General features: G+C 36.5%; 1 protein-coding gene across 1 annotated transcript in view; it reads right to left on the minus strand.

The window, feature by feature from the left end:
• Positions 1-25244, minus strand: part of ROS1 (ROS proto-oncogene 1, receptor tyrosine kinase) — an 88978-nt gene that overhangs the window by 32337 nt on the left and 31397 nt on the right. The window contains 15 exon segments of the mRNA XM_004673805.2: positions 1669-1837; positions 3462-3638; positions 3725-3957; positions 4699-4843; positions 6500-6702; positions 8326-8502; positions 12138-12424; positions 13596-13801; positions 15110-15312; positions 15893-15956; positions 19095-19354; positions 21406-21550; positions 22196-22356; positions 22673-22887; positions 24053-24153. Coding sequence (XP_004673862.1) covers positions 1669-1837; positions 3462-3638; positions 3725-3957; positions 4699-4843; positions 6500-6702; positions 8326-8502; positions 12138-12424; positions 13596-13801; positions 15110-15312; positions 15893-15956; positions 19095-19354; positions 21406-21550; positions 22196-22356; positions 22673-22887; positions 24053-24153 — 2746 coding nt within the window.

Consider the following 25244-nt stretch of genomic DNA (forward strand, 5'->3'; position numbering starts at 1 on the left):
TAATAGAAGTAATAATATATCTTAGTTTGATATAAAATAAGTGTTATAAATAAAACTATTGCAAATTTTTAAATTAGATTTGTTTATTTATATATATTTTATATCATTGTTCATTTTTAAAACAATGTTTACTTTTTCTCTCCCTCAGGTGTAGTCCCCTTAGAATTTCCTCCCAAAATGCATCATCACCACAGTCCCCTGTATTTCTTCCATCCTTCTTCTGGTCCCTGTCCCTCCCCTGCAGGATGTTTCTGGTTTGTAATCTTCTGTTTATTTTGGTTTTGTTGTGTTCTGTATTGTTATTATTTTTTACCCTAATGTCTTCTTTGGTTCCCCTATATTCTTCCTATAAATGAGAATTTCCAATATATTTTTTTCCTTCTGACTTATTTCACTGAGCATAATTTATTCTAGCTCCATCCATGTTGCTGCAAGTAGCACGAGTTTATCTTTTTGACTGCTGTGTAGTATTCCATTGTGTATATATACCATATCTTCTTGATCCAATCATCTATTTTTGGGCATTTGGGTTATTTCCAAATTTCACCTATTGTAAATAGTGCTGCAATAAGCATAGGGATGCAGGTTTTTGTGTCCTTTGTGTAAATCCTTAGAAGTGGAATTGCTGTATTATATGATAATGTCAGAGGAAACTGTAGAGCTTTTCATAGTAGTTGTACCAGTTTTACTCCCACCAGCACTTCCTCACTAACATTTGTTGTTGCTAGTTTTTTTGATATGTGCTATTCTTACCACTTAAGGTGTATCTCATTGTGGTTTTGACTTGCATTTCCTTGATTATAAGGGATGTTGAACATTTTTCCATATGCCTGTTGGGCATCTGCATTTCATCTTTGGAGAAGTGTCTTTTAAGTGCTTCTGCGCATTTTTTTTTTACTGGATTTTTACTTTGTTTTGTTGTGTACTAGTGATCTTTGTGATCAGTCCCTTATGAATTGTATGGAGTACAAAGATTTTTTCCCCAGTCAGTAGGGTGTCTCTTTGTTTTAGTTGATGTCTTTGTTGCTATACAGAGGCTTTTTAGTTTGATGTAGTCCTAGGTGTTTATCTTTTCCTTCACTTTGTTTGCTTTAGGTGATGAGTCTTTAAAGATGTTGTTGAAATATGTATCTTGTAGTGTTTTACCTATATGTTCTTCTATGTATTTTATTGTTTTAGGTCTTATGTCCAGATCTAGGTAGCGGTCTAGATTCATTCTTTTGCTTATGTTGGACCTACTGCAAGTTTATATAGCATTTCTCCTTACAGGAGTCAACTTGGAGTTATTGTATGCTTTTCATAATACTAGTTATTTTAATGTACTTTTTATTTTTAGTATCTGGGTCAGAGTAGTAAGTAAATATTAATTGAACACTCAGTAATACTATTTTTATTTCATTCTCACTGTAAAATATAACTAGATAGGAAATCAGAAGATTGAAAATGAAATAATTTTGCCCAGGTCAGGATCCACCAAGACCAGCTTGGTATTATCTCACTACTACCTGTAAGTACTCTTGGTCTTTTCAGTGTCTTTCATTCAAACTCTAAAAGTAGTAATATACTCTTTAAAAAAAAAAACAAAAACAAAAACAAAACTTTCAACCTCTAGGATTAGCAAAATAGTTTATATAGAAAGCATCAGATTTTCTGAAAGTTAGTACTCACCTTTTGTACTAAAGCTTTCTGGAAGTGAGGTGCTATTTTCTCCTGTGGTATAAGCCACAACCACTTGAATGTTATAGGAAGTATAAGGCTTCAGATCTGTGATGTTACATACATAAGCAGGACCTTGTGTGCACGAAGCTTTAACATGGTAAAACTCATTGTACTTCCACTAGGAAAAGACCGCTCAATTAGCATTTTGTTTAGGAAATGTTAGGAAACATTTTTGGAAAACTATAGGAATCCATAAGCCTATGACAAGCCATTTAAACCTAAATTTTGCTTTCTATAAAAACTAGGAATTTTTTCCCAAATGCTTGATCCCTAACACCTTCACCATCTCCATTTATTATTTTATGCTATGACTGTCTTGAATGCTAGTTCTGAGGAAACTAAAAATGGCACATATATCTCTGATTCTATATCACCAGGGGAAATTCAAAGCTTGGCTTCCTGTTATTTCTAATTGTAGACACCTATTATATAAAATCAGAGTGTATAAGAAAGTAAATTCACAGCAGGAGGATAATGATGGATTAAAACTGATGCTGTTGGGCCCTCCCTGTTGGTGCAGTGGGTTAAAGCACAGCCCTGAGAATCTAAAACCGCTTCCTCATGAGTTCGATTCCCGCCTGCCCCGGAGATGACCACATGGAGTGGCAGACCTCTCCTGACCCACCCGCTGCTCCCCTCAGCAGTGTACTTTGTCGATCTGCCTGTTCTGTTCCCCGCTCTGTCTCTGGTGAAGCCTCTCACCGCCCCTGAGCCTCTGGCCTGTACCCCAGTTCTTTATGCACAAATAAAATAAAATCTTTAAAAAAAAAAAAAAACTGATGCTGTTGTAGAGATTAGTCATCCCCCAAAGGTCCTCCTTTGCCTGGCTGGTAATATATGATTCATTTTGGTGTCTGAACATGTTCAATGAAAAAGTTCAGTTAAACAATTGCCTTGTTTTTATCAAATCAATAATCATATATTTCATAGGATGTATCTAAAAAGTATAAGATCATTTTAAAAAGTCTTACATAGTAAAATTTTAAGACATCCTAGGGAGCAACTTGATTTTCAAATAAAAATAATATGACTGCACTGATTTGTTTTTATGTTACCACTGAACAAAATACTTCCAAATAATTTTTACAAACTCAAGCACAAGAATATGTAATGGTGACAATGAAATATAGAAGTTATAAAGACTTAATAATCTAAACTAAAAACATTAATATAAAAATCAATGTAGACTTTCCCTAGCAGTGAATTAAATTCATATTAAATTCATATTGAAGTAAATTCATAATGTTTAAAGCATGAAGAATTTTGAATGAGGTAGTAGTTAAAGTTTAAAGTCAAAATCCAAACAGCTTACAATATGCTGGTTTTATATTTTACTTCTCTCCTGTTACTAAATAACCCTCAAATGGTGAAAAGAATATTTCTAATCAAGGTTGGGGCGGCGGGGATTTGTTCATTTCTTATGCTTTTTGCAATGAAATTTCTATAAAGTTTAGAAAAGAGAACCATGTCATCGGTATCTAAACTAAGTGAAATATTATAAAAAGTAGTCTATGATAACTCATACTATTTTACATGACACTTACTACGAGCAAGTAAAGTTCTCTGGGAATTCTTTCAATTGGATATTAGTCTAAATAGCTATCAAATATATTGTTGATTTACACTGTTATCAAATATATTGTTGATTTATATGATATTGCTCTAAAGATATGAAAAGGCCCTTCAATTTATTTTACATCATAAAGTAGATTTGCATTAAAAAATATATTGTAAAATTCTACCTTTTGGAGTTCAAACCAAAATCTGGTGAGATTAACATTATGTGGAGCCTTCCAGGCTAATTGCACAGTAGTGTTCTCTGGAACCAAGGCATACGGTTTCTCTGGTGCCTCAAAAGTCTCAGCAGTGACAGGGCGACTCTCAGCACACCACATTTCCTCTGAATGGCAGGCCAGAACCTTGTTGTGAAAAAGAACAGTCACTTCACTGTTCAGTGAACTTGCTCTTGAGAATTATAATACTCATGTCCTATATGTCACTGTACCTTTAACTCATACAGTTTTCCGCTAGACAGTCCAGAAATAAGGAGAGCAAGCTTTCCATTTGGATATTCACTTTGTCTTAAAGGAGTCTCAGGCATTGGGGCGAGGTGCAAGACTGCCACCTGATAGCGAATTGACTCTTTAGGTCCATTTGGCTTGGGAGATTCTTTCCAGGATATTAAAATGCTGGTGTCTGACTTCACAGTTGTGTTAATGAACCAAACAGCCTCTGGTACTGAGATAAAACAAAGCATTATAAGGGATGTTACAACAGCAGTGAACAATGTAAAGAAATAATCATCCTATCCTATGAGTAGAATGGATGACAGATGTTCAGAAGAAAAGCCAGCCTATTCTATAATGACTACTTATCAGTCTGACAGAAAGAAATGTTCTTGTTTATATTTGCTTAATAACTAAATCATTTTCTGATTCTAGCTCAAGGATATGGCTGATGAGATGAATAGCCCAATTCTGGTGAGTTTTGAGAATATCATCAGAGACATGTGAAATAATGGCATCACCTCATAATAATCAATGCCTCGTAAGACACCTTTTTAGATTTTTAGATCCATTTTCACTTTAGAGCAATGATGTTATATATCAGTTTAAGTTTCAGTGGCCTAAGCAAAACTCACATAGAGGAAGGCTTGAGTCTCCTGTCTCATCACATATACAGAGACCCACAAATATATGGGAAGAGGGTGACACTGAGTGGTGAGACAGAGAATGTTTTTCTTGGTCAAACTTATAGTTACTTTTCATTTAAATGGAATAACATTCATCTTCTCCTGGTATTAGAGCAAGGATCAGGTCATCAGAATACTTTTATAGAATTTTTTTTTCTTTCTAAGCTTTAAAAAACTCATGTAATAAAGATTACTTAGAATTGGGGGGGGAAGCAGATATAGACATATATATATCACATTTATCACAAGATTCCATTTTACATACCCACACCAAGCCCAAAACTCACCTCCACTTTTAGTTTTCCCCCAAATCTCTTTTCCCAGAGTTAATTGTTCCAAAGGATCTGAATAATAATTCTTTACAGCTATCTGTATCATATATGTTGAAAATGGTTGTAAACCTTCAATAAGGGCTATATGCTCCTGAAATTCCTGTAATTAATTTTTAAAAAATCAAAATATGTTCTTATATTTTATACAAGATAAGAAATTATTTTGGGGAGAAATTATTTAATCAAAAATGAAAATAAAGATTCCAAAAATTTATTTTTTTAATTATTTTTATTTTATTTTCAATCTTGGATTATAAATGATAATCTTCACAGCTCTAATCTTTACAGACCTGAGTTGTTTAATATCTTCCAGGAAAAAAAAAGTCAGGTGATTGGCAGCCCCCAGTCAGTTTTGTGACATATTCAGCTCACATAGGAAGCTAAGTTCCCAGGAGAGGACACTCTTTTGTTAGCATTACATTAGGAATTCAGCCAGATGATATTGTAAGGTTGTGACACAAAAGTGAATACAAAAGATTAAGCTAAATTATCTAATCTTAGAAATAAAGTAATAATGTTTAGGAAAGTAAGACTTTCCTTAGAAGGATGGCTTTCAACTTTACTTATACTTTGGAGTCATCTGGCAAGTTTAAAACCCAGAGATTCTGGCTGAATTGATCTGAAAGGAAGCCTGGGCCCAGAACTGGATTCACACATCTGTGAATATAGAGAAACCAAACCAAACCAGACCAAACCCTAGAAGTCTGACTGTAAAGCTGAGGAAGTGGGGGGAAGTAGAAAACAAAGGGGAGGAGAGGCTCCATGGACTGTGGGTGCCTTGGTGATGGGTGTCATGTGTAACACACATCTGAAGAGATGTGAACCTGTACCTCATATTCACAAGTGGTGTTATAAACCAATGGTACCTCAATTTAAAAAAAACTTCACTGAGAGTCAAAGTTGAGAACTACTGCCTTTGACTTAATAAATGTGAAGATAATAAGGTAAGCACTAATGACAAAATATCCAAATGCCACAGACCCCATCTGGGTTAACAAAATGGTCTCCTCAGTCTCTGGAACAATTCCACTTAAACCTGTGTCACGAAAGATTAGAATAGGAAAATGAAGGAACAATAATCAGGTGTAGTTTCTGGTAAAGTATATTGTACTTAATGTCCAATAGATGGTAGTCAATTTCACCTTTGATTTGACTAGATAATAAGCACAAAGCAAAATATTAGAGATGTAGGCTCCCATCACAAGGACAACTGTAATATAATGCCAATGATGGCATAAGTTGTGTCAATTCATTTAGCTGTCCAAGAAATATCTAATGAATTCTTATGTGTCAGGAATACAGTGATGAACAAACACAAGATAATAGTCCTGCATACGAGCCCATTTTGCAATAGAGAGGGCTACCCCAGGCTGAACAGTAACTTTTGAGGAGGTGTACACGTAATGTTTTATCTGCCTGATTCATGTCTTCCCCCTCAATCTGCAATCATTGTACAGGCCATGAAAACCAGTATCATTTTCTGGGGATAATTATAAAATTAGGGAAGGCAGAAACTCAGTTCTTTCAGGACACTCAGGAAACCATTACCATGGAAATTCACCAACTGATCAGAATTCATATACTTTTCTCAAACTTAACTTACTCCCAGACAAGAAGACATGAACACAATGTGGGTGATGAATCATCAGTTAAAGCTTGCATAATAGCACATTTCAGAACATAATATAAAAAATATTTTACTGTGGCTGAGACTTTTGTATCAACCAAAAGGTAAAACCAGTAGCTTCAGTCTTACCAGCATTTCATATTTCAGTTTAGAGCTGTTCATCCTGACATTAACTTCTTTGTAGTAAACCAGGTATGTTGGCGTAGGGCTGATGATACCATACCACCTCTGGTTTGTCCTGGTGGGTGGTAACTGGATGGTAAGGCTGGTATTAGTAATGTTAAGAATAGTTGACTCTGCAATATCTGAAGCTAGAGACAGAAATGCTTTATCTAAAATAATAAAAGAAAAAAATTAAAAGATGTACATCCATAAGATAACAGCAGTTTTATTTAACATAGAGGATAATATGGCTTTTTTATTTAACTGATGTGGTATGATATATTGATGTGCTGGAAATGTTATTTAGGACAGGAACACTTTTTATTCCCATACATTTTTGAAGATTTAAATGCCTCAAAGAGCTCAGTCACTTGAAATTGCATAAGATTTCCAATAGATGGCGCTAAAGTATCCTTAACAATGTACTTAGACAAAATGTAGTTGATGCTTTTATTCTGAATCAGTAATGACAGCGTCGGTCATATTTTAGCGTCGGTCATACTTTAAAAGAATTCCAATTAGGAAAACTCATGCACCTTTAGGACTTACACTTTTAGAGAGGTGTGTGTGTGTGTGTGTGTGTGTGCGTGTGTGTATGTGTTCAGCTGCAGATATTGCATGGACTTTTCTAACCTCTTAAATTCCCAAAGTAGAAAATGAGTTATTCTATCAAAATATACACTCAACTTATTTCTATAGTCTTTCACTTGTTCATGTATAACATATTTTATAACTGAATACATCTAAGCAAAAGAAGTACGTTCCAGTTTTCCTATCTTGGGGGAGGAGATTATATTTAATTTCACATTCTATTGCACTGTAGTAGCGAGAAATTTGGGAAAAGACCTAAAGACCACTTTTTATCTGAATGTCACATGAAGTTATGTAATGTTGTACTTGGAGGGGAGAGTGCTGGTTGATTTTTGGATTTCCAACTTTATTATACTTGTCGGTAGAATACGTGTCATCAGTTCTGCCATAGCGTGACAACATGTATTCCTAAAGACACTACTTTATACAGATCGCACAGTAATCCACCCACTTTGTGTGGTCATTCGGGTTGAGAACAGAGCACTACAAACCTCATGAATGACAGGTCAGAGAAAATGTAACTTGGAGCCCACCCTGGTGTCACAGCAGGTTAAAGCTAAGCACTGCAAACAAGCCAAAGCTGCTTCAGTGCAAGTTTGATCCCAGCCGCTGAGGTGATCCACATGGCACAGCAGACTACTGTCTCTCCTGCTGCTCCCCTCAGCAGTGTACTTTGTCCAGCTGCCTGTTCTGCTCCCCACTCTGTCTCTGATGAACCCTCTCACTGCTCCCGTACCTCTGGCCTGTAACATAGTTCTGTATGCACAAGTAAATAAATCTTTTAAAAATGTATTAAAGCATAACTGTGCACATGTTAAATTATTGACATACATAACAGTACAATTAAATAGGATGCTTTACCTTAAAAAATGACCTGAAGTTTTGAGCAATGCTTTTTGACACCACTGGGAGGTATAAGATATCCTCAGAGAAGAAAAAAGAAGACAAAAAGAAGGGGAATTATTGCACTGAGAAGAGAGGACAGGCAGAGTAAGTGCTAGGGAAGGACCCCAGCTGAGCAGCGCATGAATCCAGCCGGCAGAGAGAACTGACCAGAGCAAACAGCAGTCACCCTGGGCACCAAATCTTGGAGCAGCACCGAAAGCACAAGGAAGAACTTGGAAGAAGGACCCTCAAAAAGGGCACATGAGAATTTCCTAACCATAATCTAGAGAATGAGATGATTTAGGACATGACATTACCTGGGAAAGGTTGCAGAACTGAACTGTAAGCCAATATACACTTATTCCTTAGGGTGTTCACCTGGGAGAAGGTGGCCCCATTGCTTTTCTTTGCTTGATAAATCTGTGTGCTGTCCTCTGCTGTGACAATCCAATATAGAAATTTTCCATCCACAGTTAGTCTCACAAGTGTTTTTCCTGTTGACATAAAGCAAAAACCATAAAGAATAAAATATGTATCTTATGTTTACTACTCTGAGCAACACATAAAGTCTTTTTATTATATTAAAACTCCAAATTTTAAATCTATTATTTCAACATAAAAAAATAACATTTTTGTGTCATGTAAGTAGGATCTTACAGATAATTTGTTTTACTTCCTTATCAAGCAAATAAGATAATTCCTACTAATGGCAGCTAAGAAAAAATTTAGGATAGAGGGGTCACAACACAAAAACTGGAGGGGAGGGGAGAAATGGTGAACATATTTTACAAGCTGCTATAGAAATGAAAACCTTTAGACCCCAACTGCTATAGCTCCTCAGACTTCTATAGAAACCACCAGAGGGGCAGGCCAGAGGTGGGGCTATGGAGATTAAGGATCACTGTGGCAAATCGACCCAGTCACACCCTAGAAGTAATTAATTTAACAATAGATAGCAAGTACCAAAGGGATGAGCCCCTCCCAAATAGAAGAGCACAGTATCGCGCAACCTCTTGCTCGGCCCAGGCAGCTCTGTTGCAGCCCTGTGGCTATGCAGGTATTTTTCTTTTCTTTTCTTTTTTTTGCATCATTCTTCATTTTGTGCATTTTCCCATCTCAGTTGTAATCCCCACTACCAATTCACCCGTTATGCAGGTTTTTCTTTTCACAAATCTTTTACTTTTGCAAAGCAGCCATAACTATTCCTGCTCTCTCATATCTGTGCAAACATCCTTTACTTCCCTTGCCTTTTTATAATAAACTTACCCTTTGTATATAACTAAACATCCCTGCTTCGTGGAGAAACTTGCTGTGTGCTGTTGAAAGGGGAACACTGGTGAAAATTTCCTCAGAAGAAACCCAAGGAACCAGCTCACCGAATCCCACCCACACCTCACTGTAATGACAGCACTACTATTTATTTTGTAAAAGTGGAAACTGAGGCTGGAGGAGTTAAACGGTTTTCTCAAGGCCACAGAGTTCATAAAGAACAAAGTTAGAATTTGCAAGTAACCTGTGTGATTTAAGTCAAATGTCTATAGGTGCTGGGGGGAGAGGATATCTTGAAAAAACTCTACAAACACAGTTTTTATGGACTCCACCCCCCACCCCACCAAAGAGATCCATGCACCAAGGACTACAAATCCCACAATGCCATCACCACCGAAGGGAGGATGCTGGGAAGTGAGGGTGGAGTTAAGCAGCAAGGCTTGGGCTATAACCAGATATGTGGGCCTTGAGGCTGCTTGGTTTTTCACAGGTCTTCAGCGTGCAATTTAGGTCCCAGCTCAGCAGAACTGGTAGGATGCATTCACCAATTTATCTCTTTCTCCCTGCGTTATTGCTCACTTCAGTTCTCCTTTTTATAAAGCAACCCTTTATTAACTTTGTGTGTGTGTGCAGCTGAGTCTCATTTTATTTATCAGCACACAGGTGAGAACCCACACTCACTTCAAACCATTTCACACTGGGGTTGCCTTGTAACAAAGGGAGTCATTAGAGGTCATGCTCTGGACTCAGCTTCTTGCTCAATAATGTTATAAATGATTTGGTATAATAGTAAACATAATCTATCAAATCTGCAGATAATACACAATTTTTACTATCAGTAGGATGTTTAATTATAGATTTAAAATTCAAAAATCACTATACCATCATGAAATGGTATATTAAATTATATAGAAATAAATAGAACATCCTAAATTCAAATATAAGGTTTATTCTAAATTAACATATGAAAGACAGCTGATTTGTTTACAATTAAAATAAGACTATGGATTTTTGGAAATGGATTTTTGGAAATGACAGGCAGCCAAAGCCCTGAAACCAGATGGCTGCATTAAAAGAAGACCTAAGATATCATAGGCCCACTGCTGGGACCAGAACACCTTGAGAATGTAGGGAAGCCAATTACAGTGGCAACATTCAGGAGGATGCTAAGCAGCTGTTGGGAAATCACAGAGGGGATGAATGTCTGGACAAAGAAAGATCTAGAAGCTTGAGGAACAGTTACAAATACTGGAATTTTTCCTCTAAAGGAAATGCCTAGCATGGGCTGTAAAGGACAATTCCTATACTGTGGAGCAGTTCCCATGTAGACATTTTTAATTCTTGGCAAATTTAGAAGTTACAACTCAGACCAATGTATGGTGGGATGGGGAGAAGACTCTGGTATTTTATTTTATTTTGTTTTATTTCATAGTCAGAATTGTCAAACAGATCTCCTTATAATGTATTTTTTTTTTAAATAAATGATATCCCAGGCAAGGCTATTTTATAGAAATTTCTTCTAAGTTATCTCTAAAGTAATTTTAAATTTCTAATTTTAGTGACTAGTGAAAGACTAGCCAGTTCTATATAAAATAATGGCCACTGAGATCATTCTTGTGTATCAAATGTTAAAGGAAAATTATTCAAAACACTTGCTTAAGTGGTAAGGAAGACTTTAGTCAAGACTATTGAAATATTGCAATAAGAAAGAGTGATACATTCAATTCTAGACACAACAACACCAGCTGGGGATATAGAGTCAATAAGCAGTATGAGGATGTCTGTTTGTAGAAAATGATGAAGAGGAGACTTCAAAGGTAGAGGAGATTGCGGTTAAACTGGCCCAATAGGATTCTTGCGAAAGCCAAATATGTCAAGGGTAGAGAATGAAGAGAGTGATCATATACCAACAGTGGAGGATTGTCTCCAAACAATGCTAGTGGGATTCTTATTAAAACTGGATTCAGTAAGGTTGGATACTGAAGTCCAAGACAGGGACCTAGTTGAGGAGAGGACTCAGAAGAGCCTCATAGAATCCGATCAGAGAAATAGTCTTTGTTATAGATTGAACAGAAATAAGTATTTTTCCTAGTAAGAGAAGTTCAAAACATTTTCTGTACTTAAAGCTATTGATTATATTGAAATTATTTCTAAAAGACTCTCGGTTACATATGTGCAGTTATTACACATACATACATTCATGTGTGTATATTTGCAATTTCAAAACTTCACTGTATAGACCGCAAAGCCCAAAAGCACTTTTAATGATGGAAATATTCTGTACCTATGTCTCCCAGTACAGTATATATCAACCATTTAAGTAGCTTTTGAGCACTTAAAGTATGACTAGTGTGGCTATGAAATTAATTTTTAATCTTAATTAATTTAAACTTAAGTCACTACATGGGACTAGCAGCTACCATATTGGACAATGAGGGTATTTAGAGTATATTTTTTATTGGTGCAATTATGCCTAGTTTAGGAGAATTCCAACATGCTATAACTTGTCAAATATTTACCCCACAAGAATGTAAATTTCAACAGATAAACCTATCAAGTACTGAGCATCTTAGGCTGAATGTAGACTCACAGAGATCATCAAATGGAAGTCAAGTAGGGGACTGGTAGTAAAGTCATGGATGTAGCTATAAATCTGAGTCCTCCACTAAATGATTACAACTTTTTGAACAAGTTACCTAACAACAACTTGAATTCTTCAAGGACATTTGGCATGGTCCAGAGCAAAAAATATCATGTGTATATTCTTTTGAGTAGATGAAGAGTGTAAGCATTTTTTCAAGAGGACAAGAGGGAGCCATGATTACTAATAAAGATCTACGGGCACACATACGTCTCTTACCATGCAAAGCAGGCAAAATGATAACCCGTTGACACTGACATCCTTCCAGATCCATGGTCCATATCTCTTGTTCTTTGACAAAATATATCTGTGGCTTCTTTAGGTCAGAAGTATCAATAGTCATCACTCCATTTAACTCAAAATCACTCACACTGCAAGTACATTGGTTACTTCCATCTGGGAGGTTTTCAGTTGTGTGTTGTAGGATACGGTGCAAGGTCTGGTTGATAATACTGTAGTAGAACATCTGAGAGCCAACACTGGAAACTTCTGTCCAATACAGGCGACTATAAGGAAAAAGCAAAAAACTTCTAACTTAGTGGGAAATAGGTATCATTGCAAAGACTAGTTTTTAATGAAGGGACAAAGTTATTCTTGGAGAGAACTCATCCCAACATTTACTTTCAAAACCTTCTTAAGGTGGAGGAAGTCAAAAGAAGTCTAGTTTGTAGCATTTTTCAATGTCTTCTCAATAAATGTATTTATGCAGTTGGTGCTCTGAAAATCTCAAAGTAATATAATTACACTGTAACACACACAATCAAACAGACTGTTCTTCTCAAATCAAAAGTCTGGGACATCTAATTCCCTAAGTGTTCTAGCCATAAAAACATCCTAGTTTGTAATGAAATCTGTATTTCCGAACATCCTGGGTTTCTTGTTTCTTTGTTTGCTTGCTTGCTTTTGGTGAAGTCAATCTTTTGGGTAAAATTATGATATATGGTAGACATATTTTTAGAAAAAAAGTAAATAAATTTCATTTTGAAACTGTTAAATAGAAATGTAAATGTGTTCAAAACTAAATGCTTGGACCATTGTAACCTGAGGTACTGTATTAATTGGCTCATGAAGGTTGTGAATATGAAATATATTTGCCCATTTTTCACCAACACCCATCTCCAATCCTCACCTCTCACTCAAGTTTATTTCTGCTTCTCATACTATTTAACAATCTCGTTCCAAACCAGATTCTAACCAACCGTCCTTCTAGCACAAAATAGATCTTTCCATTCGGAGAAAGTGCTACTCGGCTGCTAAATGGAGGCCTTAGAATTCATGAGACATTTATTAAACTAAGATGGATGAGCCCAGAATGCCTTTTGCTGTGCCAGACAAGCTACCCATCTATCTTCTGTTCATCATCTGCCACTCCCTCATTTTTCCTCTTGAACTCACCAATTGGTGATATTATTAAATTTAACAATATAAAAATCTGCTTTGGTTGCCTGGTGGTAATTAGCCTAACTTGAGCTTAGTTGAATTGTCAACATGGGTTAGGTTTATATATTTGGAGTGTGGGCTCATAAAGTGTATGTGGAATTTTTTACTTTTAGTGAATATGGTGAGCCAAGAAGACTGAGTGCTTTATTTTCTCATCTTTGACTGCTAATATGGAGCCAAAGACACCACATTACATTGAATTTATCCATTTTATTACAAAAAATGCATTTCACATACCTTAAAAAGGGATATACAAAAAAAGAGATTATTGTTGAATTTCTGTTGCAAAATTTTAGCTTCCTGGGGTACTTCACCTTTTGTTCAAGATCAATGTCAAATATCTGCATTCCATTATGTGATTCTTTCATTACAAAGTAGAGGTGCCTTGAAATCCAGTCAATTGTAATAACAGTGATATCAAAAACTAGTGCATCTCGGAAAATCTTAACAATAGGTAGAAAACACAGCAAAGAAGATAGTGACTTTTTTTTTTCAAGTTTCAGGACTTTTCTAAATCACTCATATTACTTATTTACTGTACTTTTCTTTTATACTCCAAGACCTCAATAACTTTGGATTGGCAAATATCATAATAGTGGTGCTCTTCTCATGTTGGCAATGAGGATTATTATGAGAGTTATTATTAACTGTCATTGCCTCATCTATAATTGATAGACCAATGCCACAAATCCTTATTTTTGGGCAAGTTCCTGATTCAAGTAGAAAATGCCTATTGAACGCTTCCCTATGAATGACCCTAGAAAATAAAATTCACCACTCCACCTCCAAAACCCTTTGTTAGTCTGTACTTGATATTTTTTGGCTTTCCATACTTATCCAAGGAGCAATCCTGACAAATATGGGGTGTCCTTGACTTCTTTAATACTATCAACTAGTCCCGCTTAAAACATCTACCCAGTTCACTCTCTTGCCTGAAATCACTGCCTCTCCTTTCCTGTCTAGATTTGTGTGATACCTGTTTAACTGTCCCAGACGTAACCTTCCCTAGTCATTACTCACACTGCTAACAGGTGTTCCTAAAACACCATTACCATGTATTTCCCTTCGCTTGCTCCTCCTACTCCCTCAGCTTATCCCACCTTCACCTGGCTCATCTACTTTGTACCTAAGATATCTTTCCACCCTATCACCAATCACCATTCCAGCCCAAATTGGGCATCCATTCTTCAATTCCATTATTTCATGCCCTGAGAATAACACTTAATCTGTCTTCTGTCTTCTCTAGTAGGTAACATTCAGTGAATGTCTTCTACATGCCAAGCACTATGTTAAGTGCTTCAGGTGGATTATACCATGTGTCTTCACAAGATATAAGGTACTCTATAAACATCATGATTAAATAACTTGCTAAAGTTCACAGAACTAGTAAGTGGTTGAGCTAGAATTATATACTAGGTTGTCAGACACCAAAGGTCATAAACTTAAAAATTATGCAATACTGTCTTATTAGTGCTAGACTAATACTAGTTGATTTTTTTAAATCTCTATTCTTAGATCTAACAGAGTGCATCAAAGTCAATAGCTGTTGATGAAGCTAATCATGAATGACATTTGCAACCAAATATGAATTTATTTATGCGAATAAATGAATTTATTATACAATATCTGTCCTTTTTTCAACCATTCTAATCTTAAGGGCTCAACCACTGACCAGTCAGTTTAATTACAGGTTAATAGGAGACACAAATATTCCACTTACTTCCTTTCAAAAGAATTATATAGCACAGTACCTCAGAGCTGGATTGATTGTGCATGTTCAGCATGTAGAGTGAGTATCCTTGAGTGTAGTACCCCATTGCATTATCAGCTGTGTAACCAATGGCACTGATTTCCCTTTCTGCTGAGAATGTCCACACAGTTTGGTTTTGATCCATATCTAACAGAACTATCATGTTGCTAGAAAGAGCTATGAGGTATGGAAATGGATTGATATCTATAAATGAAAAACAAGGAATTAACCCTCCCTGGTGTTGCAGCAGGTTAAAACACAATGCTACGAAGCTGTTGGCAGAACTGCAATGCAAGTTCGAGTCCCAGCCCAGGAGGTGACCACATGGCATGGCAGATCTCTCCTGACCAGCCCACTGCTCCCCTCAGCAGTGTTCTTCACTCGATCTTCCAGCAGTGTTCTTCACTGGATCTTCTACCCATCCCCCGCCCCCACGCACACACACCTCTGGTCTATACCCCAGTTCTTGTTCTTTAAAAAAAAAAAAGGTGTTAATATGTATGAAAAAAATAACTAGTTCAGCAAAATTCCTTGGATTCAGTATCAGGCCATTTTTTTAGATCTTTGATTCATCTCCCAGGTTCATGCATTATATCAGTCACAACTGAGACTGTGGGTATCGTAAACCCAGGTGTGTCTAGCATGTTTTTTAATGATAAGAAGTGATTAATTTATTGAATTTTAAGTTTAGTTTAAACACAGCACTCGCATCCCTAAGAATACCAAGCATCAAATGTTTTTAAGACACTAGTTGCTATTTTCACCAATACTAGAGAATAAATACCTGATGTTCTGGCTTTTGCTATGTCAGAAAATGGTCCTGGCCCTTTGGATGTGAAAACTCTAACCTAAAGAAAGAAAACAAAACAAAAATTGCATACAATAATATACTCGGTGACCATAATTAAGCTCTAAAAGTAATGAATCATTGTGAATTGTGCTTCACATTTCTGATATACATTATTAAGAGTTAAAGATCATTTACACTGAAGTGCACAGCAATAAAACACATAGGAAAAATATTGCCTCATATTCATGATAAAGGGGTTGTATAAAAAGTACAAAGAAATAGCATAAAAAATTTAAATTTTATGCAAAAAAAATTAAATTTCTAAAAAGCCTTCAGTTATTTCCAAAATTATGTTACAGAGAAGATTTAACAGAAGAAAACTGCTATATGGATTATGGTTTAATATCCACTTATCTTGAGATCAAGAACTAGAAGCTTCAAGTAACTAAACTTACTGTACTTTTTAACAAGAATATTTTCATTATTCTATAGTTTTATTTCTTAAGGTAATATTAACTAAAAAATACACTGGATTGGCCCTCCCTGGTGGCGCAGCGGGTTAAAGCACAACACCGAGAAGCTAAAGCCGCTTCCGCATGAGTTCGATTCCCGCCTGCCCCAGAGGTGACCACATGGCGTGGCAGACCTCTCCTGACCTGCCCGCTGCTCCCCTCAGCAGTGTACTTCATCGATCTGCCTGTTCTGCTCCCCACTCTGTCTCTGGTGAAGCCTCTCGCCGCCCCTGCACCTCTCTCCTGTACCCGTCTATATACATAAATAAATAAATCTTTAAAAAAAAAATACACTGGATTGTGAAAAGTACATATGGTGGTATATCTGAAATGATCAGCAATTATAATAACAAATTCTTATCTGTTAATAGTTATCTGTGTCTCTATGAATATATTGTTTAAATTGCAGTCACCATAGAACTATATGGAAATAAATGATGCATTTTGTTTTTTTAAAGATTTATTCATGCATGCAAGAGCTGGGTTTCAGGGTAGTGTGGGGGGCCAGGTAGGGTGAGAGGATTCACTAGAGAAAAAGTGGGGAACAGAATAAGCTGATTGAAGTACACTGCTGAGGGGAGCAGTAGATGGGACAGGAGAGGTGTGCTGTGCCATGTGAATTAATTTCCTGCCCAGGGGTGGGGATCAAACTCCCAGGCAGTGGCTATGGTTAGCTTCATAGTGCTGAGACTTAACCCTTTGTGCCAACAGGGAGGCCCCAAATGGTGCATTATAAACCCTTATATGTACTTCTCTTTGTATGTAAATGAAATTCATGCAAACCCATGTATTTTGCTTTACAAGTATAATTACAAAGTTATATTATTGTATTATGTATAACATTAATTATTCTGTTCTATATTCTGTATATTACTATCCCTATATTATATACATATGAGGTATATGTTCATAAAATATACATCTGATATAGGCATAATATATACATACATGTCTAGTATATAGTATTAATATTATATATATATGCCTATCAAGCAGACTTCTCTTTGTATGTAAATGAAATTCATGCAAACTCATGCATCTTGCTTTACATTGTTCTGTGGTGGCTGCAATTTAAACAATATATTCATAGAGACACAGATAACTCTTATCAAATAAGTGTGTTTGCTGATCATTTCAGTTATGCCACCATACGTACTTTTCACAATCCAGTCTACTTTTTTAGTTAACATTGCTTAAGAAATAAAAGTATAGAATAATGAATATATAAAAGTGTTCAATTCTTAAGTTTTAATTTATAGCTATCTTTATTTGTATAGGTAGACCTAACAAAGTATGGGAATTATTATCAAGTTAAAATTTACAAATAGAAAAAAAAATCCCTTTGGAAACTCAAATCTCTAAAACACCATGTTTTCCCAAAAATGGTAAATAGCTCTCTATACGTACAAGATTTTCACCATTCTGAGAATAAATGAAGTGATCAAAGTTGTCAAGAGATTTATCAGAAATGAAAAACTATTTTATATGAATTTTAAAATCTAAAAATGTTAGGATGGGGTGACAGCTCATTCTCTCAACGACAGACCATGTACCAGGCAGGTACTTTTATTTTCATTATGTCATTCCATGCTCCTACTGTTTGATGGTAAAGACACACCCAATAATAATTTAGTCAATTACTAAATTATTAAAGCTGCATGGCTATGCTTTTTAAAAAAATTGATATATAACGGAAACATATTAATTTTAGGTATCAGCACAAATTATTTGTACTGCAAAATGATCATCACATTAAGTCTAGTTACCACCCACCACCATACATAGTTATAATTTTTTTCTTGTGATGAAAACCTGTAAGGTCTACTTTCTTAGCAACTTTCAAATACACAATATAGTAGCAACTGCAGACACTGTACAATAAATCCCCACAGCAAACTATTTTATCATTGGCATTCTATATATTTTATCTTCACTCATTTCATCTTACCCTATGCCTACTTCTAGCAGCCACAAATCTGCTCTCTGTATGCATAACTGAGGTTTTTATTTTTGGTCTGACTTATTTCACTTAACATAATCACCTCATAGTCCACTCATATTTTTCTAGTGACAAGATTTCATTCATTTTGTAATTCAATAATAGGCCATTCTTCATTGATCCATGAATGGACACTTGGTCTGTTGTTTTTCTCCCCTTCATTGATTCTCTGATTTCCTCTTCAATTAGCAACCAGGTAACAACTGGAGGCATCACTTATACAGACATCAGTTTTTATTTGCATAGGCAGCCCCAAGCGGGGGCATACAGATGATTCATGGTAATAATGTGGTAAGGTGAGAAGGACCTTAGACGTCGGGCTTCACCACATCACGTCCATGCCACTTTCAAAACTGACTGATACATCCAGGGGTGTGTCTTTGTCATCAGACAGTAGGAGGATCAAATGAAATAATGACTGTAAGAGTACCTGCTTTGTACATGGCCTATACTTTATGATGCTGAAAAGTAATGGTTTACGTTCAATCTGAAAGGACCCTTAATACAAGAAAGCTGTCAAGATGTCCTTTACTTTCGTTGTCTCTTCTCCCTCCATTGCACTGCTGCCCAGTTGGCCTCTGTGATCCCAGTATAACTGAATTACTGGTAGCCAGCAAAATCCCACCCTTCGTTAACCTTCTACTCACCCTAGTAAAACCTCTTACCCCTGTTTTCACTCTCATACCTGAAAGGCGACAGAGTACCCAGGGCTCATGCCCTCTAGTTGAAAAGACATCACTGAGGGAGGGCCACTGACAGCAATCCAGTCTAATGTGTTGTTTGTTTCACTTTGGTTGGAAATGTGATAGAAAATCTCAAATCTTGATAACACTCCATTTTCATGCTTAGGTTTGTTCCATCTAAATTTGACCACAACTTCCTTCTTGTTGCTATCTTTCCCACTAGGTAATATAAAGATTCTGGGATTCTCTGGTGCCGATGGAACTGAAAATCAGAGACGCAAATAACACAGAAAAGGTAAGGTTGATATTACTACTCCCAATGAGGGTGTAGAATAAGTTTGTAATCGGTTTTATCATTCTGGACAGTGGAGATGTGTCTATCTCATTCTTCAAGATCTTCAGGAGAGAAGATTTGATAGATTTCTTAAGGGAATTAGACTGATAATTCAGCAAATCTTCCTTACCTCCAATCCCAACCCTTTTTACTATCACTTAGACACATCTTTCTTCTCTTTGCCCTGTACAGTCCAAAGGTAACTGATTCTCCTCATAAAATGCAGTGTTTGCTCTCATCCTGACAATGACTTATCTAGAGGTGGAAATGACAACAACCAGGAAGGAAGGTGGTGACTCCATCCAAAACGGGTAGGAAGTAATGTTGAGGATGTAAAATACAGCCCGTCTCACCTCAAACATCTGCTCAGGAAAAATAAATTACCCCAAGAATATGCTTGGGGGCCCATTTTTTTCTAAGGCCAAACCAAGCAAAGAGAAATTTCTTTGCCCAATTTCCAAGAACCTCCATCCTACATGCCTCTGTTCTTCCTCAGGGCTCCTCCCCCAGACCACCATTTCTATAGTACTGCTTCTTTATGTTCAACACTGACATTGTTATCCGACCTCATTATCTCCTTATATTGTTCTCACATTGATCTCTTTTGCTTCATGCTTCAGGGCCCAGCTCAAGTTTCCATTCCTCAAAGGCCTTCCATGGCCATACCAACCCCTGTGTATCACCTTTGAGGAGAGCCCTGTGATAACTTGATCTAGGTGAAGTTTCATGGTTGTGCCTGTTCGCTCCATGCTATCCTACTCAGTCATCACTATCTTATTTCTGTTATGAGCAGCATATATGTTTATCTGACTACTGATAAAAAAAAATAGAAAGCACCTTTTCATAATCCTTGTGGAATCTACACTCAAATTTTGTATTACTGGCATACAATAAGTGTTTAATATTTGTAAATTTGAATTTTCTGACTATATTATAAATATCCTGAGGACAGAGATCAAATCTTATCGTTGTTCCTTATTACCCCCAACATCCAGCAGAGAGCTGATGAGCTTAAAGCAGTCTCTGAAGGATGCAGCCATTTCCATGGAAGAATTCAACCAGAGTTGACATCCCAAGACATTCTCAAAGACAGCATACCTGGATCCACATGCTAACTGCTCCAGAACCTGCCCCAGCTCCACTATGTTCCTGTTATGAGACTCATGGACAAATATTGTTGAAAGAATCTTAATGGTAAAAAAGAGACAATAGCTCTTACTCCCTTCCACATCTGATGCCAGGAAGTTTATATAAATAAAATCAGTAATAGTATTATTTGCCAACATTTTCAAAATGACTGAAGATTTGACGAAGCTAGTGAAAAGTCTGGGTTGAGTCTCAGTACTGTCACTTACTAATTATCTGATATTGGGCATCTACTGGTCTGTTTTCTTATTGCACACTGTCCTATCTACCTCAGCTCTGCATGAAGACTAAATGAAGTATGAAATGATGTTTCTGACACATGACAGGAATTAATAAATGTTTAATAAAGGAATGATACATATGAATGGGCTTTGTGCACTTTAATATACACATGTAAAGACATCACTAGCATCCTTTTAGAAATAATTATATTCCAAAGACAGAAATTAAATTTAAACATCAATTAACTATGGAAGACTGTGACCTAGCCTCTGTAAAAACATTTTCCAGTAAGTCAGCCTTCTAAGAAACGATCTTTGTTCTTAAATAGCCATTTTCTTTATGAAGCATTTCAAAAATTACCTGAAACATCTTTTCACATCTTATATTTCATAACAATCAAGTGAACCTGTCTTGAAGACATCTTTCAACTATTCTTTTGGAATAAATTATGTAAATTTATTTTAATGAGGCTATTTTAATCTTCCAAAAGTTATTGAAAGGATATTGAATACAGACACATCTATAAAACTGAAAGGTTTAAAAAAATATTAGCTCTCCATTCTAAAAGGATGGAACGCAAGATTTTTTAAAAGAAATTTTATTCCCTGTACCTGTTTCAGGTGCTTGAAGTGATAAAGATGTTTTGGGGCCTTTTCCCCAGTAGGTATAAGGAGTGACAGAAAGATTAAAAGAGGCATTGGGCTCCAGTCCCTCCACAGTAAATACAGGTAAAGACTGGTGTTCACTCGCCAGGAACTAAAATAGAAACACAAAACATTGTCTTAGGGAGAGAATCATAAAATCATTTATGCATAACTAAAATCACCAAACATTTGACATGTAAAGTCAAAACTCGAATTTTCAAATGTTGTTAGGCTTTGTACCACAAAAGCCGGTTAAAATGTATCTAACACATGGCCCTCCCTGGTGGCACCATGGGTTAGGATACAGCACTGCAAGCTAGCCACAGCCGTTTCAGTGCGAGATCAATCCTGGGCCCCCAGAGGTGATCCATATGGCGCGGTAGTCCTCTCCTGACCCACCCATGCTCCCCTCAGCAGTGTACTTCATAGATCTGCCTGTTCTGCTCTCCACTCTGTCTCTGATGAATCCTCTCACCACCCCTGCACCTCTGGCTTGTATCCAGGCTCTGTATACATAAATAAATAAATCTTTTTTTAAAAAAATGTATCTAACACAGCAGTTGCTAACAGTTACCATAAGATCACCCCAGTCCAGCAGTAGATAAGAGCCTCAGGAATAATCTCAACAACCACATGCTAGAGGAACAACAAAGGAGATGGGTTTGGCTTGGGAAGAAAGGTCAAGTCATGGGTGCATGGCTCGTGCAAATAATATAGCCTGTTTTAGAAATGCAAGTTACAAGAGCCAGTGCCATACCTTAGAATGAGCACTAAGTTCCACACTGTAGAAAATTGCACCCCAATCTACTGCCGGGGGAGCATTCCATAGGATTTGAAAACGCGAAGCATTTCCTTCAATCCTAAACGAAGACTCTTGAACAGACTCTGGGATTACTTTAGGGGTAGAGGAAAAGTTTCCTATGAGATGAAAGAAACGTGAATAGAGGGAGAATTTAGTATTATTAATAATTATGAAAAATTAATAGAAACAACTAATAATCAGGAGTCAAATTAAATTTTCCTCTCCTTTAATATATCCTGAAAATCTTTTTTTTTGATTATTTCAGGCTATAAGTTTGAGTTAAGCTTAAGATGACCATAAGCAAAACAAAAGAAACTGCTAAAGACTTTGTCTTTAACATAATTCTTTAGGGAAAAATGCCAATGCAAGCATTTATTTAATAGAAAGTACAAGGTGGCAGGGGAAAGAGCATGTAGGCATAAGATAGTGTACCTGGTAGAGGTTTAAGGGATGTCTGAATTATTGTGAACTGACTAAATTTGTCTGGTTCCAAAATAGAGACACTAGTTCTTTGACCAATTTCTTGGGCTGTGATAGTCCTAAAGCCATTGATCCAGAAAAGCCGGCCACTGTAATACATCAGTGCATTCTGGGAAATTTCAGAAGTACTCCAGGCAGCAAATTCTGTGATGATGGGATCACCAGCACTGTTAAAACACGACATCAGTTAGTGTGTACTTGGAGTGAAGAAAGAGCTGGTACGTTCAAGTGATGGAGAGAATATGTCTCTGTGAATGTGTAGCTTGTGTATATAAAAACAAAGAGAAAATATTTTGCAACAATAATTGTTATGATTCTTAGTCCTGATTATGTTTCTTATTTAGATTTTTCTGAAATATGCTGAAAGCAAATTTTATAGGAGCTTTTCTTATCAATGTGATATTGCAATAACAAGAGCATTACGCACACTCTGAGATACTTGTTTTTTGCTAATACCTTACCTTAAATCACAACCTGAGTTCTCATTAATTCATGAGTAATTATATTAAATCTTTAACTTATTTCATAATTCTAACATCACTTGCTTTAGCAGAACACAAGAAGGACATTATTTTAGGTCGGGGGTGGGGATGATTGGGAAGGACACCAGAAAATTTCTGTGCCAATGGATATATCTATATTTCAAATGCATTTGTCAAGTTGATATAATAGCTTGCAACACTTTCCATATTATGTATATTACACCTAATTTAAAATGTAAAAGTATAAAGAATTGTATAGGAAAAAATATCTGACAACACTAATATGAAAGGTGTGGAGTTGCTAACAAGAAAAGGACAGGAGGTTTAGTTTGAAGCTAGAGTTCCAGAAGATAATTCATGTGGTCATTTTTACTCTCCAGTTTTCATTTGTGACTTGTAGGATGATTTCTGCCTTGCCTCCATAATGTACACTCCACCTTCTTAAGAAACAGAAATATCCTCTATCCTCTTCCTCATCTCTTGAGAAGCATGTTTTATTTCAATTATGTATTTATTCATTTTTAATTAGGTAATAGAATACTCCCATTACAGTGTACCCACCACCACTAAGTATTCTTATCAGATTTCCCACTGTACTCTTTCTATACTTCATCACAATATTTACTATATTTGACTATAATGAGTTGCTCACAAATTTATCTTTCCTCACAAGTACAACACATGCCACAAAATGGATAATTAATATATATTTATTGAAAGAATAAATAAACTTTCATGCAAAGTCATTTGTAACTGAAAATCAAGGCATTCCTTATTCCCAACCAATTTGTAACTGAAAATCAAGGCATTCCTTATTCCCAACCAACTAGCTTCAGGGAAGATTACTTACCTTTGCCCTCGGAGAACTGCTGTGTACAGATGAATGCACTGACTATCCTGAACCAACCAATACAGGAGTCGATCACTGAGGTCTAAAGTTAAAGCAATTACCTAAGTAGAAAATATATTAAGAAAACAAATCTAATAAATACCTGCAGTATACCATTGTGAACAAATCACACCTAGGCTATAGATTTACCCTTAGCGTCCTTTCCCAAGAATACCCAAAAGACAAAGACTATCTTCTACGTACCTCTATGGTTCTCAAAGTTTGATTCAAGGACTAAATGCATCACCCTATCTGGGAACTTGCTGTAAACACAAATTCTCAACCACACTCTAGGTCTTAATGAATCAAGAACAACTGTTCCAGAGAGGGATCTCTACAAAAAGGAGAGGTTCCATGTTCCTTGCCCCCATAATGAAGAGTGGAGCCGAGTGTGAGGGTAAGCTAGAGAGGACAAGAATACTGAGAAGAGATGTCTTCAAGGAGACACATGGAGCAGAGAGACATATGAAGATGTCCTGCTCGCTTCTCAGCTTTAGACTTGCACTAGACATTTGGGAGACATGGAAGGAGTCACATGGAGTGGAGAGAGGTAAAGACACTTGAAAGGAACATGGGTGAGAATCGCCTGGGGAGGCTCCAACGCAAGCCTTTATCTTGACTTGTACTTTGATTTTGCTCTTTTCTTCCAGACTTGCCAGCCCCTTCTGCCCTTTCCTATGGTTCCCTGCCAGAAGGTGCCTAGACTCATGGGAAGCTTTGGAGTTCAGCGACCCACTTTGGACCAACGCTGTTTGGGCATTTACACTCAAGGGAAAGGGCAACTTTGAGTGTTTCATTAGGAAACTTACTGTGTCTTGAGTTCTGTCTCTGGGCAAACTATCTATTAAAGTTCTTACATATTATGAATATACTTTTCATCACACAAGTACCTTAAGGCTTTTTACAACTCTTTTCATCACACAAATACCTTAAGGCTTTTTATAATAATTGGCTAACCATATTAATTATAGCTACTGTTTGCAAAGTATCTTAGAACGCCATGATAAACATGTAACATATAAAATGTCGAGCGCTCCCTGGTGGCACAGCAGGTTAAAGCACAGCACAAAGAAGCTTAAGCCACTTCCACATGAGTTCGATCCCGGCTTGCCCCGGGGGAGATCCACATTTTGTGGCAGACCTCTCCTGACCC

Source organism: Condylura cristata, unplaced genomic scaffold (assembly GCF_000260355.1).
Source record: "Condylura cristata isolate star-nosed mole 26May11 unplaced genomic scaffold, ConCri1.0 scaffold00001, whole genome shotgun sequence".
Classification (NCBI taxonomy): Eukaryota; Metazoa; Chordata; class Mammalia; order Eulipotyphla; family Talpidae; genus Condylura; species Condylura cristata.